At 41.8% G+C, this 15,803-nt stretch overlaps 1 protein-coding gene across 1 annotated transcript; it reads right to left on the reverse strand.

Moving 5' to 3' along the window:
• Positions 1–231: 231 nt before the first annotated feature.
• Positions 232–15,079, reverse strand: LOC139470739 (uncharacterized). The gene is made up of 12 exons (XM_071253017.1): positions 15,001–15,079; positions 11,982–12,147; positions 10,372–10,624; positions 9,595–9,768; positions 8,467–8,654; positions 7,870–8,029; positions 5,217–5,328; positions 3,969–4,119; positions 3,429–3,573; positions 1,457–1,628; positions 579–769; positions 232–420 (listed from the first exon to the last, which is right to left on the reverse strand). The coding sequence occupies exons 1-12, from the start codon at positions 15,003–15,005 to the stop codon at positions 362–364; spliced, it is 1,776 nt and encodes a 591-aa protein (XP_071109118.1). The 5' UTR covers positions 15,006–15,079; the 3' UTR covers positions 232–361.
• Between the last annotated feature and the right edge of the window lie 724 nt (positions 15,080–15,803).

The raw sequence follows: 15,803 nt of genomic DNA on the forward strand, positions 1-15,803 counted from the left end.
ACTGCATTCAATAGACTATTCCCTGTTTTGAAATTCACCGTTGAATTAAACGTGTTTTTTTCTCTTAGGGTTATGTCATAAATTTTTCTGCTAGTGCGTAGCGTGAGACATGCAGTTCGTTCAACACGTGTTTGTACTTTTCATTGTCACGGCAACGTTCACTGCAAGTCCTACGCTAAAAGACACGTATGAAATATAAATATACTAAGGATGGGATAACGTAACACTAAATCAAAATTTAAGATTAATTTACTGTTCCAAATTAAAAATTAAATACAAAAACAAGATATCATCTTCTCTGAAATAATTGAAGTTGAAACAACATTTAACTATGCCGAAATAACATAGCTGCTGTATTTATTCAGCACTTCGGGGGATCAGCTTTCGCCAGCTGCTTGTTCATTTGAAGATGAATAAGACCTGAAATAGAAATGAACACCAGTCGAGGACATTTTATTACCAATCATTGTTCTGCTTTGACGGCACTGGTGACATTTACAGTTTTGTGACAGTTCCACATGTATCGTATAACATAATGTTCATGCCAGTCTCTACATGTATATCGTGAGTGTGCCTACCTGCTAAGGCTGTCTGGAAGCCGGAGTTGTAGTCGCAGGCAACCTCGTTCTTTACGTAGTCCTTCCTGTCGTCAAGGTACACATCGGTATTGTCTGGGCCGCCAACCAGTGCACCCTTCAACAGGTGGGGGTTTGGACCAGGGTTGTCAAAGGCTTCCCAACCACAGGGTTTGGGGATGTCTGGGCAGGAACTGCGAGATATGCAGTGATGTTCCATCAGGACATTTGATATTTTAATTACTCTATTCTCGGACTGTTTCTATGTGGCTTGTGAAAACCCAGAACGATTAGGTGCATGGGAACGTCGGCTCTACACACTTCTTTCATATACTTTTAAGTGGTAAACTATATAAATGTCTAGCTAGCATCACCGTGAAAACGGACAACATAGACAAACTTGGTGCAAGTGAATTTTAGCAAGATTACAGATATGTCGGCGGAGGACACAAATGGGCTTCCCCAGACAAAAACCCAGCCTCCCCTCCCCCTGAGGAGTATCAAATGATCGGTCCCTTATGGGGAACGAAACGAGGTCTTCGATGTGACATGAAAATGCTAAAACCACAAGGCTAGCCTGATACCTATACATTCCGAAACTCACATCACAAGGTTACTCTAATGTCCCAAATCATACTTAGACTTTGTCGTTTAACTGACAATGTGAGGATGCATACAGAAACGATCCCCACAAGTTCACAGTAATGTGCACTACTAAAAGAAATTAAAGAGCATCCATATTTATCCCGGTTTTGCACGCCAGTATAACTTCTTTTGAGTGGTATGTATTTGAACATCAAGGGAAACGTGGAATATCAAGTTTCTCAGTGCCATTGGTGTATAGTCAACGTACTATATAGCAAAACCTCACTGGCGGTTACCTGGTTCTATGGTGAGGCTTGACAGGGTACTTGTTTCCGTATCCGATGACGTAGCTCATGTGGTATTTGTTGTCGCCAAGAATGTAATTGATCTGGTCGATAGCCCACTTCCTATACTTCTCCGTCTGGAGGCCATCTTCAGCCGCCATCAGGGCAACCATGGCCGTGTTGGCTGTAACAGAAGGGTAGTGAATGGTTCTCCCTAATAACTGTTCACACACCTTTTCACGGATCACAGGCAATTTCTCGGCTCATCATGAATCATGGATAATTATCGTGTAAATTAATTCATATTGTCATACTCCCCTGTTCCGATATAACAAACGGGGTAACGATAATAACGATTCCCAGGTAAACGACATTCATAGAAACCGTGTACTTTATTTGCAAATCCACCAGCCTGTAACAGGGCCTTTGCGACATAACGTTTCACATCAAATTCTTAACGTGAAATATCCAGTCGGAAAATTAAAAACCAAAAACGTGTAACGAAATTGGTATTCCTTATCCGCTAACGGCAGCACAAGCGCATTTACATATTAAAAAATAATATAATATCTCCTTGTAATTCTACCATTTGCACACATATGTGCACCAAAGGTAACAGCACGGTAGTGAGAGAAAATAGACTTTCATATTGATATTGACAATTTGATCATTGATATGTGATTGATTGTGTGCTTTCATTCACATATTTCACAATGTAGTTCTGTGCCAACCGATTCCTGGGTTAACCTCTGTGTTTCAACTTGGCAATCACCTCGTAACAAAAACTGGGACTTCGTCCGGGAAATGAATTAAAATTGCAGAAATAACCAGAATTTGTCAGTGCTAAATGTGCCAGTGTTAAATCAACCCCCGATGCTTTACACGTGATTGTTGTGAAATCAGTGTCTGTCATATGGAGTTTAAGCCTTCAATGTGAAAAAGTGAAATTAGAACCTTTAGGAATATTTGAGGGGGAGAAGGACATTTTGAGTGATTCAGGTTTGGTTTTGCTGAAATATTTGAAATAAAAAGCTGGAGATGGAATTTCTAAGAGAGCTAAAATTGATAGAATTGGAAATTCAAAAAGAAAGAGGAGAAACAAAACGGTTGCAAAACAGGAATAATTCACCTCATATTTTTCAAAATTTCTTTGATGTGCCTAAAAATGTCAAAATTTCAAGATGAAAAAGAAGACAACTTTTGAAAAGATGGCAACAAATTTGAAATGTCCAAAAGACCATTGGATAATATTATGGCAAAATGGGGGGAAAAGGGAAAGCTCAAGAAGGCTTATCAGTTCTATTAGTTGATGTTAGTTCAAGATGAGGAAGGCGTATGATTTGGTCAATGATGCGCAGAATAAAAAGGAAAGGCAGTCGAAGAAAATGAATGATTAACACAAATGTGGAATTTGATGGGTGAAAAAGATTTATTCTGTCAAGTACTGTGTGCATGCTGGGATTAGGACTTATTGGATAAAGAGAAGGTAGATAATATACACAAGGTTGCAACTTTGACAGATGCTTACACAGTTAGTCATAAGACTTATTTCAGGCAGTATGACTACTTTCCCAGGAATGATCAGGGTATTTTCAAATCGGGGCAGTTTTGTAATTCAGGTCCAGACACCAAATCTGGTTCGAAACAGGATTCATATTTGTCATCAGGTATAAGATGTGGATATTATCACAAATATGGTAAAAAAGGCCTCGAATCGCCCTATATTGTCGCCCTGAAATCTGTACAGACAACCCTCTAGAAAATGACCAAAACCGAAACTTCTCGAGTAATCAAGCCTGCCATATTCATGTATACAAGTGCGATAACTCGCTACTGTCAACATCACTAGACATGTTACCACCACGTCAGTAATTTGCTTCCAGTGACAGTTACGACAAACACACGCACAATAGTCTCAACTACGAAACAAATTGCCAGTCTTGGCCACCCGATCCACTTCGGTCGACTGTCGCATCCTACATACCAGCATATCTGAGTGCCCCCCACTTGTCCCTGTAGGCCAGGCCACACGTGGAGAACTGCATCCCCCGGGATGGGGTCCACCCAATCATGTACCCGTCCACCATTGTGGAATACTTGGAATCTCCAGTAATTTCGAACAACAGTAACTGTTTGGTACAAAATATATATATATACGTTTATTTCCTCAGTTAAAAAAGATGTTTTCAGAGCATACGGTTACAGTGTACATAATGATATGTGATGCTATACATAAAAGTATTGCCATATGCCCGTATCATATAGCAGATAGTACTGAGTTGACCCATCATCTGTGTTTCAGTGAAACTATTTTTACTGGACGCTTTTCATATTCATGTTCTCATTAATAGCATTGTGTGTTTTGTACCACACATTATACCTGTCTTGGTGGAGAAGGTAACATAGTGGTGAAGATCAGGGTTCGTTCCTCTCACGAGCCTATGCCAAGCCCGTAATATTTTCAATAATAATAATCTGTCTCAGCGTCTGTAAGTATCAGCCCCTACTGCTGTGTGACGTTTACCTGACAAGCGACAAGTTTGCTGTCCCACGACAGCGCCCATGCCCATGCTGAAGTGACGTAGTTCTTGGCGTCGTCCAGGTACTGGCTGTCATTGGTCGCCTTGTACAGCCAGCACGCAGCCACACACATCTCATCCTCGAAGTGACCAGAACTGCACCGTAAACAAACAATAGAAAATCATTGGCCTCATCAATAAATAACAAAAATAACATACACTATATCACTACAGTAAAGTCACCATGTATGAAAATATCCTGTCCTATTGAAGCACACCTTGAGGTTACAACACAGAAACCACAGAAAAATCGTAGAGTAATTTGTCTGGCGACACTCATTAACTACATTGACAGTTGTATATCTGGGGCGTTGTTCATACAAGCACGCTGTTGGACAGTGCAGATGACTTAGCATCATACTCAGAAGGATAAGTTGAATATTCAGCATCAATGATCAACTCATCAAGCCTTCGAAATATCTACCAAATTTAAAGACGAATAAGACATGGCTGGACTACACGGCACATTGGGGAGATTATTATTAATTGATTGATAACCTGTAATATTCACCCTTGCAAAAAACTTCAACGTTAATGAATGTTTCTGCGAACAGTGATTTAGACATATGTTATTTTACCTCTGATAATCGGTGATACTTATCCTCTATTATGTCGTTGAAAATCCCAACCCAGTGCATATAACTAAGTTTCGACCATATTCCGACTAAGACCTTCAATATATATAATGAATTAAATAATCTTGATTCAATAAGAATGCAGGCCAACGGTACATATTCACATCTACAGCTACACTGAATTTAGTTGAATCTACAGCTTTGTCCCTGCAGAGTTCAACTTCCACACTTAAGAATTAGGTTTTGTTACAGTTTGATATACAATGTAAAAAGTTAAATCACAGGGAAAAAGATACACGCGTACGACTCTTTATATCAGTGAAGCACTAACCCTGCTAATCTATCACGCACGTCGATGTGACGTCAAAGAACATTGAGAGCCGAACACTTACTCTACTTTTAAGTTGTAACTTCAGCGGAGATGTCCAAAGCGTGTTTTTCATATTTTCAAATAATGAACTGACGAATATAAGTCAATCAAAATCGATAACGTTATGAAACTTTGTTTTTGCAGATTACTCGGATGATACTTTTCAGCAATCGTTTTAAATCCGCCTGTCGCATCCTCTCGCGGGAAAAAAACCACGTAAAATAAAGATGAAAGTGAAAAAACCTTACGCATAGTAATATGTGACTTCCGGCAAACTCTGGGAGTAGATTGAAGGGTATTTTTTGCCGAAAGCGAACAGGCTCTTGGCCGCAGTGAGAAGTTTCGCCGAGTAGGCCGGGTCTGAAGATGACAGAACAATAAGCTCGTTGTACATAGAAACCTCGATACCACTTGGGCACGGGTGGCACGGCATCCGCGATATAACTGAAATACTGATCAAAGCTGCATTGATCCAACTAAGTACGTCACTCCATACACCTGTAATCTCCATATTGCCATGTGCATTGCATGCTGGGGCAGGCTCGCGCTTTACCTTCCAGATGGTACTGGGGTGGACATTGACATCAAGAACTAATATCACCACTACCCTACTGTCTGGAGTATATCGTGGATATCTTCTCCAAATATAAAACGTCATAAACAGTCTGGATTATCCACCAAAACAGATTCCATTTGGCGTAAAGGGCAAAATAGCTGTAAAAAAATTATGTGAATGGACCACTGAATATGTGTGATGACACCAGGTGTTCGTGAAAAGGGTAAGCATGTCCAGCCCTACTAGTAGCATCCTCAACTCACACAGTTTGCATATCAAGGGTAGGAATGTATCACATAAAGCCTCACACCAGTACCCTGCTATCTGACCGCAGCTTGTACACAAACCACACACTCCAAGTGATCGATGGACCAAAACATCCAGTGATACAATAATGCATTTACTGTTTTTGTTGACACCAATAATCAGATATGTTAATTTTGAATTATGTCTGCTGTATACAAATGCAGAGATTTTACAAACAATTCAGTTTTGGAATATTTCTGAACACACTGTTCATTCATAAACGTCTACCCCACTATGAAATCATATGGGTGAGTGAGTGAGTATGGTTTTACGCCGCTTTTAGCAATATTCCAGCAATATCACGGCGGGGGACACCAGAAATGGGCTTCACACATTGTACCCATGTCGAGAATCGAACCCAGGTCTTCGGCTTTACGAGCGAACGCTTTAACCACTGGGCTACCCGACCGCCCCAAAACCATATGGATGCTCCCTAATACATTCTCCAACAGACCCTTGAAGATCCGGGGTAGAATAATCCCATATGTATGATTGTCACAAAATGCGACTAACGGGATCGGGTGGTCAGGCTCGCTGACTTGGTTGTTGCATGTCATCGATCCCAATTGCGTGGATCGATGTTCATGATGTCAATCACTGGATTGTCTGGTCCAGACTCATGTATCATGAAGTGCACATACAATAGATTGGATCATCTGTATGTTGGATGTGATGAACATTGAACATATAATGTAACCAATACAACATCGCTACCTTAGCCCAGGAGGACATACAGAGTAGTCTCCCCTATACGGTCTCCAAATCTAACAAGCGCTCCTTGATTTCTAGTACCAAAATATGAATGTTTCAAAACAATATTTTTGCTTGCTTTGGTGGTGATACATTTCTTTCATGCAATCGAGCGTCATACGACTCTTGCTCAAAGGATGTTTCATCAGGGTTACAACATTTTAAGGGCTCAGCAAAGATTTCAAAACGTTTTATGGTAGAAAGGTGGACATTTCTAAATTTAACGCATTAGCTACAAACATGTCCGATGCAATTTTCCTTTTTTTACTTGTACCATGTGTTCCCGTGTATTTAGGTGAACAATTGATTTTTCTTTGCAAGTGTTTAAGACAGCAGCCACCTTGGAACATGCTATGATCACCTTTTTCGCGAACATCTGGCGTCATCACTAATTGATAAGGATTCATACAGGCATGAATCTTATGATATAGTCGGAATCGTACAATAAGCGATATTTCTCATAAGAATGGAAATGTTTTTGTCGCTTTATTAACGCTTTGTACTTAATTTTCACTTCACGGTTGTCAAACAAGGTGAAGTTGTATTGAGGAAGAAGGGCCACGGCTATGATTCATTCCCGCTCATATTCCAAGTTCAATCATGTGACACTAATTTCATCCACTGTGTTCAGTCTCCATCATGCTACAGTGCTCAATCCTGTTGGAATTCCGGGTTACAGAAGGTCCCTAGCAACCAATGCTTGTCGTAAGAGGCTACCCTGTGGGTATTCCAGGTTAGAGAAGGTATCCAGCAACCAGTACTGGTCGTAAGAGGCTAACCTGTGGGAATTCCGGGTTAGAGAAGGTCCCTAGCAACCAATGCTATTCGTAAGAGGCTACCCGGGGGGAATTCCTGGTTACAGAAGGTCTCCAGCACCCTATGCTGGTCGTAAGAAGCTACCCTGTGGTAATGGGAATTCCAGCAACCTATGTTAGTCGGAGGAGGCTACTCTGTGGGAATTCCGGGTTAGGGTAGGCCCCCAGCACCCTATGCTAGTCGTAAGAGGCTACCCTGTGGGAATTCCGTGTTAGAGTAGGACCCCAGCACCCTATGCTTGTCATAAGAGGCTACCCTGTGGGAATTCCGTGTTAGAGTAGGACCCCAGCACCCTATGCTTGTCATAAGAGGATACCGTGTGGGAATTCCGGGTTAGAGTAGGTCTCCAGCAACCAATGATGGTCGTAAGAGAAGACTTAACGTATAATTACACGTCTTCCGGATTTCTGTGTATAAATATCTAATTCAATAACTGTGTAATTTGTCGAAAACGGTTATGCAAAACAGTGTACCTTTTGTTTCGAATGCAATTGATCCGGCAGCCAAAGATGCGGCTGTTTCCCCTGCTACGTCACTTCCGCCTTTAGCAGCCGTGACCTTGAGAGCTGGGCGTGCCATTTTCATGTCTTCACAACGGCCCCAGTAAGAGTGGTCAGCCTTCCCGTCTCCAACCTTAGCAGTACAGATATTGGAATTGAATAATTCAGCAGTTACTATTCAATCATATCAAACAATAATCATCATGACACAATGCAGTTGAAAAGAAGTACCATAATATACTTTTCGTTAGTCATATGTTGGTTTGTTAATTGTTTAACGCCGCAATCAACAATATTCCAGCTATATGACGGACAAGACAATCCAGTGAGTGATTGGCATCAAAAGTATCGATCTACGCAATTGGGATACGATGACATGTGTCATCCAAGTTAGCGGGCCTGACTACCCGATCCCGTTAGTCGCTTCTTACGACAAGCATAGTCGCTTTTTACGGCAAGCATGGGTTGCTGAAGACCGGGTCAAACCCGAATGTTCACGTGTCCAGTAATATGTAATATATGTACATGTAATATGGTTCCAGCATTTCAACACGTCGATAACATCACTACCTGGACATAATACCATTCTTTCTCAGGCCGCCAGCACTTAAGGTAGTAGTCCAGGGGCCATTTAATCATGTCGTACATTGCGTCCAGCTGACCGGCGTGTTCGTAGGCGTCCTTCCATCTGTTGAGACCCCACAGCAACAGCGTCGACGAAGACGCCATTGGGAAATTGAACTTGACGTGATCACCAGCTGCGGGGGCGAGATGCACATAACAATTGACCCAGTAGATAAAATATAGTAAGTATGGTACGCCATAATACCAACATCATCAAGGGACTCATTATGCGAGGGGTGGTGAGGTAGCCTAGTATTTAAAGTGCTCGTTCGTCAAGCCGAAGGCCCGGACTCGATTCCCCACATGGGTACAATGTGTTAAGCCCATTTCTGTATCCCCGCCGATATTTTGCAGGAATATTGATACTCACTCCGTGTGTGTAATTCTGATTGAAACAGCCAGGGAAGCATCAGTAAAATGACCACAATACTTACTGCCAACAGTTTACCTATCAATGTTGCACTTCAATTTTCAGAATCCATGTGTTACTCCGACTTCTAACGTCTACAAGGTGTGTTAAAAAACAGCTCTTGCTGTATATGACATACCTTGAGGGGTAGTCAAAACAAACACGAACAACCTAAAATACCTCATGATCTGCCTGGGAAAGGATCGCACACTGTGTACACTTTAAAAATGGATGTGACCAAACAACTTGAATGGTATCAAAACGTTACAAACTACCAACTACAATGTATGATACCCGTATCAAATAAATCGAATAACCATTTCTTGTTTAATCTCTAGTTTGTTTGTTTGTTGTTTAACAATGAACAGTACACCAGCTATATGACGGCGGTATGTATATAATCGAGTCCAATAATTGACATCATGAGCATCGATCCACGCAACTGGGATACGATGGCAAGCATCAACCAAGTCAGTGAGCCTGACCACCCGATCCAGTTAGTCGCGTCTTCAGATAGAATAGTCACCTCTTACGGAAAGCATGGGTTGCTGAAGATCTATTCTACCCCGGATCTTCACTGGTCGCCCCCCCCCCCCCCCCCCCCCCCACACACACACACCCTCCCACCCCCTACTGACCATGGCTCACCATGGCTCACCACTTACCATCATACCACCCCCCAGTAAGATCTTCTCCTTCATCGCCCGTGTCGTTAAGGGCGGAGTCACCCCGCCATGGTATCGGGTTGTTGCTAGGTAGATGCCCTGATCTCTGAGCATCGTAAAACAGGATGGACATTCCAAGGACGTCGGTGTAGTTGTAGCGTGCAGGACCCGCCACTGTAATATGACAACATAACATAGACAAGTGAGTGGTTGAGCGTTGTTTTACGTGATTTGTTTAGTGGTTTTAGTGTAAATATAATTGTAGTGATTTTCAGTGGCAGTAAAATAATGAAATACCAGTAAAAGATCTGAACCACAGTCGACACCAACGAGTGGAGCTTTGAGAGATGCAGTGTGCTCCGATTAGAGTTATCTGTCCCTTGTTGTGCACATAGACAAGGCGGGCTCAATCGTTAGAGAAGTTTCGGTGTGGGACAGTTTCGTGACAGCTGTAGTTTTGAACGTTCCGATGGGTTAATCATTGCGATTCAGTTTGGTAATCTCTTCACAACGCATGTCAGTCAGCAATATTCCAGCTATAGCACACATCCTGACAAAATCGATTCTAGGCCAGACAAACCATTGTTAAATATAAAGGAAGGTATGCACGCTGTCGGTGTGACATAACACACAATGATCACCAGATCTATATTTCATAGTCGGTTCTTTATACCAGCTTTTGATTCGTTAAAAACCTTGAATCCACACCGTGATATAGGGGATACGTTATGTTTATAAGATATGTATAGATACAGTATATAAGACGTGTGCACTTACACACATAGGACGGCAGGGTGCCTGTAGGCGTCCCTCCTGTTGTCCCAATGTCTGTGTGAGGAGGTATTGTTGCATTGCCGTTGTCTGTCATGCCTTCAATGAACACAGTTGCACGTGGTGTGACGTCACCTTCTGTTGTGCCTTGGAAGGTCATGCAGAGGTCATCTCCTGGATGTTCTGCGCCGTTCCAGGGTTTGTTTGTGATGATGAACTCTCGGCCTCCTGGTTTCGGCGACACATCACCTCTCCACGCCTATACAAACTCAGTATCTGTTCACGTAATCCAAGAACATTGATGAATATCCTACACGTTGAACATTTATTAGTCGGGGGACTAGTACATCCATGCCAAGATGAAATATATTGTAAACTGAATGACTGCCTCCGTGGTCTAGTGGTAGAGCGTCCGCCCGGAGATCGGAAGGCTCTGGGTTCGATCCCCGGTCGCGTCATACCAAACGACGCTTTAAGATGGTACTTGTCGTTACCCTTTCTGGTGCTCGGCATTAAGGGGCTCAGAGTCAGTATACTGTGTCTGAGTGGGGTATTCATGTTAAACTGCGGCATGGTATCACAGTGGGCTAGCACTTTAAATTGGCATCAGGCCGGACCAGTATAAGCAGCCACACATACACACACGTGCATGAACGTCGCTATATAACTGCAATGATCTTGAACGCGACGTTAAACCCATTTTCACCTCACCTCACCAAACTGTGAACGTTTATCGGTCGGGGGACAAGTACATCCATGCAAAAATGATATTGTATGGTTTATTGCTTTCGACGTCAACTTGTGTACATTTCGACACAGTCTTGTGGAGATGGAGCGATTCACTGTCCGTGTATCGTGCCATGTATGGCATACCGGAAGGCCGACCATGTGTCGATACAAAGCGATACATACATGTATTATATAAATGTCTAACATCTGGAAATTTGGACAGCAATGACCACTAAAATATCACTAATTCAAACCACTGTCAAGACGGAACGAACCATATCCGGTTTGTATAGATTCCACGGTATACAGATGATATGTAGAAGGTTATGAACATACACTTTATAACACTTTTGATAATATGAAAACAGAACGAGCCACTGTTTACTACTTCGATTCAAATGAACTAAATACGTTTTTTGGACCACTATTCATTGTCTTTGACTGAAAGAAATGCCTAGTAGTACCTAACATCAAAAGTGTCGATTTTCAAGTATCGTACCCTGTATCGAGACCTTGCTATCGAAGTAAGTATCGTTGTTAATGAAGTGTGTCGTGCCCAACACACTATAATCATGACTATCCGTCATACCTGCAAAGGGGGGCACGGGTGGCCCAGTCGTCTAAGGCACCGCGATTTGCTGTGCAGAGTTGCGTGCCTTGGGCACGCAGGAAACCTATGATTGTGGGTTCGAATCCCGGTTCGCCCCAATTATGTTTCTCGGTTTGTCAGCACCATACCCGTGCTCGTGGGTTTCACCGAAGTGGTAAACGTCTGAGACCTGCATTACTTCGGGCTTTCCTCCCACATTAAGCTGACACGCTGCGATATAACTGGAATATTGTTAAAAGCGGCGTTAAACCTAACTCACTAACTCACTCACTCATACCTGCAAGTCATTTATTTTTCGGTCGAAGACCATGTGAGCGCGCCATGTTGACAGTTCCGCTGTAATGCCCACACAAAACTTGCCCTGGAAGCCGCCGGACCAGTGTGTGGTGATCTCCACATTGTAGGCAGCCAGTGCCAGGGGAACGAACAACACGCTGACTAGCCTGTTGAGGAAGCAGTAGAAGTTGGTTAACCAACTTACTTTGGTACCGTGTACATATAGTCTTTAGTCTTTACACAGTGTGGTTGTGATTGTAGTAGAAAAACATTTAAGATGTTGACGAGGAATGTCAATGATACTCTGAAAGTCTCTCAAAATATGTATCGATACACAATCTCAAAGTGAAGCATATCCACTAAGCTACATCCTCACCTGTCTAGTGGACAGGTAACACTTTGTGTATTGATTGGTTAATCCATAGGACTCGTGAACAGCCGGGGTAGAATAGGTCTTCGGCAACCCATACTTGTCATAAAAGGCGATTATGCATGTCGTAAAAGGCGACTAACGGGATCGGGTGGTCAGGCTCCCTGCATGTCATCGGTCCCAATAGCGTAGATCGATGCTCATGATATCAATCACTGGATTGTCTCTTCCAGACTCGATTACTTACAGACCGCCTTCATATAGCTTGAATATTGCTGAGTGCGGCGTTAAACAACAAGCAAACAAACAAATAGTATATATTACTTAACTGGAACAATGAGTAATCAAAATATATTCGATACGCCTTCTTTTCTTGAAGTAGTTTTTGTCGATCAGCTTACATACAAGTAAATATATTGTTTGCATGCGTGATTTTCATGGATTGTAAATACGATTGTAAAAGTACGAGACAAGATTACCTTTTGTAACATATGTTCGCAGGCTCAATTTTCGCAGTCGTACAACTTCGAGAGGTCAGGGATACCAACACTACCTTATCATTGACATAATTCTGTGTAGGACGACAATTCGTGTAAATCTATAGTTAATACACATGAATTAGCATATGTATGTCTTTTGCGACATTTGACAGACACACACAAACAAACACTCTTTGTTATGCTGGTTACGTCCGCTGTTCGAGGGGTTGTCAATGACACCAGCTGACAGCCTGTGGAACTGAGACACCTCTACAGTCACGACTGGCCTTGTGAACACATCTACTTTTTCTTATCTCAATATCTCAGTTTAAGATCACAAAACAAGTGAAGTTATGTATTTATAGTATTGTGGCTATTCTTGTAAACTATAACACCGATATGGTTCCTGCAAACCATGGATCGTATTCAGGGAGAGATAGGATATCTTCCCACAGCCCAACCGATGAGGGATCTCAATATGGCGAGTTCAATAACTACAATTAAATTCTTATCTTTTTTTAAAATTGTTATAATACATTAATTGTCAGCAACCATAACGAGCTTTGATTTTTTATATTTGTTTATGTTTTTAATAATTTTATGACTTATTGTTTTATTTATTAAATTCATGATCCCTGGAGTTTCTCTGACAGAAGTCCTAGCCCAGATTCCACCGAGGCTGGAGGTTATGGTACGTGGATACAGTGCATATGTATAAGGGTGTTGTAAAAGGACCAATGAAGGTGCAAGAAACGTAATAGTAGATTAGTAGATTACAGGCATACATGAATACAATATGGAAGAACGGGATATGATGTGGTCATTTTCTTCCCGATACAATAGTGTTAAATAAAACATGAAAAGGTAACCAATACTCTGAAGCTGGACAGGATTAATCATCGCTTATCTTCTTCCAAGTTCATCATCTCTCAGGAAACTCCTTATGTTGATTGAAACCTGGCTACATTACATTGATAGGTTGACAAAGTAGAAGCAGGAATAGCCAAGCTTGCAGCCCACAATTAAGGACAATTGCAAATTAGGTTGCGACACAATGGAAATATAACCAATAGGTTTGAAATAGGCGATAAACATACGGTGTTTTCAATGTAGAGCCAGCATTAAAGTAGAATTTAGAACTGAGCGCGCAAAAGGTTTCAAATGTTAAATTTAGCGCGGTTAAAAGTACATTTAACCCAGCTCTCCATTGAAAACACAGTATGTGTATTTCCATTCTACAATGTGTAAATAAAATGCGATCTCTTTGGTGCAGCAAATAACCAATGTTTGGTGTGGGTTGTCCATCTGAATTACGGAATCACTGACAACGGCATTTATATGTGGCGCTATATATTCTAAAGCAGTTTTTTTACATAATACATGTACTTCACTGTCATGAACATATGACAGGCATTGAAAGCATGCAGCACAGCTTCGTAACCAACATGAAATGGGGGCCCCTTAAGAATACAAAGCAAACCTTGCAAGGTTTTGTTTCAATCAGAGAGGATATATTGTGATTATGTAAATTGTCATTGATCAGAAGCGAGTAACAGCGTCAGGAGCCTGACTGTGCCGATCTGTGGTCTGTCAATACCAAACCCGTGCTCGCTGGTTTCAAGTCTACAAGGGACTTTCTTCAACAGAGCAGACACGCCGTGTTATAACCGAGGTATTGTATACTGAGACGTTAAACCCAACTCGCTCATCATATAAAGAGTTAAAGCAGAATTAAAACCAATTCACACACACAGACACACAGACACACACACACACACACACACATCCACACACACACTAACTTTATTCAAATCAGTACTGCTCATTCAAGATGTAAGACATATTACGCAGAAGGTAAATATGTTGTTTGTGTGTATGTTGTTAACACCACACTCAGCAGTATTCAAGCTGTATGACCAGACAACCCAGTGATTGACATCATGTGAATCGAACTACGCAATTGGGATACGATGACATGCATCAACCAAGTCAACGAGCCTCACCACCCGATAGGTTAGTCGCCTCTTACGACAAGCATAGTCGCCTCTTAAGACAAGCATGGGGTTGCTGAAGACCTATTCTACCCCGGATTTGCATTGGTGTGAAGTGTGTAGCACATCTGTTGAATCAGATTTAGTGTGTACTGCACGGAACAAGAAACACAACCTTACCGCATGGTCTGTTACATTGAATGACACGGCACGGACTTATCATCCCACATATGTTCTGTGTCCCACCTTATCGTTAATACATTGTTAGGTGCTGTCTTACATACTACGGAGGGGTGGGTACATTTCTGGTGTCCCCGGCCGTGATATTGCTGGAATATTGCTAAAAGTGGCGAACAACCCTACTCAGTAATTCATCTACGTGATACGTTTATTAGTGAGTAAATGAGTATGATTTTACGCCGCTTTTAGGTTATCCATCCATCTGTTTCTACGCAGGGCCACTGGTGTCTAAAGCGCCACGATTTGTTGGGCAGATCTGCGTGCTTTTGTCGAGTGGTATAGGTAATAGGGGTTCTGCCGCAACCCCACTGGAGCTGGATTTTATATACCTATACTGCTACTACAGAAGGTTTTTTTTATGCCAAAATGATTATGCGATTCAACGATAGTCATAAGTCGTTTTAAAAGAAATATCAATATTAATTAATAATGAATAAAATTTACCATAGCCCACGAGGATATTGGAAAGGTATAGGAGCAATAAAAAAAATAGCCACCGCGGCTAAGGTATAAAAGGTGTGGCCAAGGATTGGTTAAAGAAACAAGCGATGTGGCAAATATATTTACCGGCACCGCGTTATATACCGAGGAAGAAGTTTGATATTTTTACAACGAATGAAGTTCATCAGGCTGACCTCTTGTTTCTTCCCCACGATAAGGTAAAACACAAAACGTATAAATACGCTTTAACAGTAGTGGATGTGGCTAGTCGATACAAAGAGTCTGAGCCATTAACCTCGAAA

The sequence above is a fragment of the Haliotis cracherodii genome, unplaced genomic scaffold, assembly GCF_022045235.1.
Source record: "Haliotis cracherodii isolate W230 unplaced genomic scaffold, xgHalCrac1.p SCAF_21, whole genome shotgun sequence".
NCBI classification, from domain to species: domain Eukaryota; kingdom Metazoa; phylum Mollusca; class Gastropoda; order Lepetellida; family Haliotidae; genus Haliotis; species Haliotis cracherodii.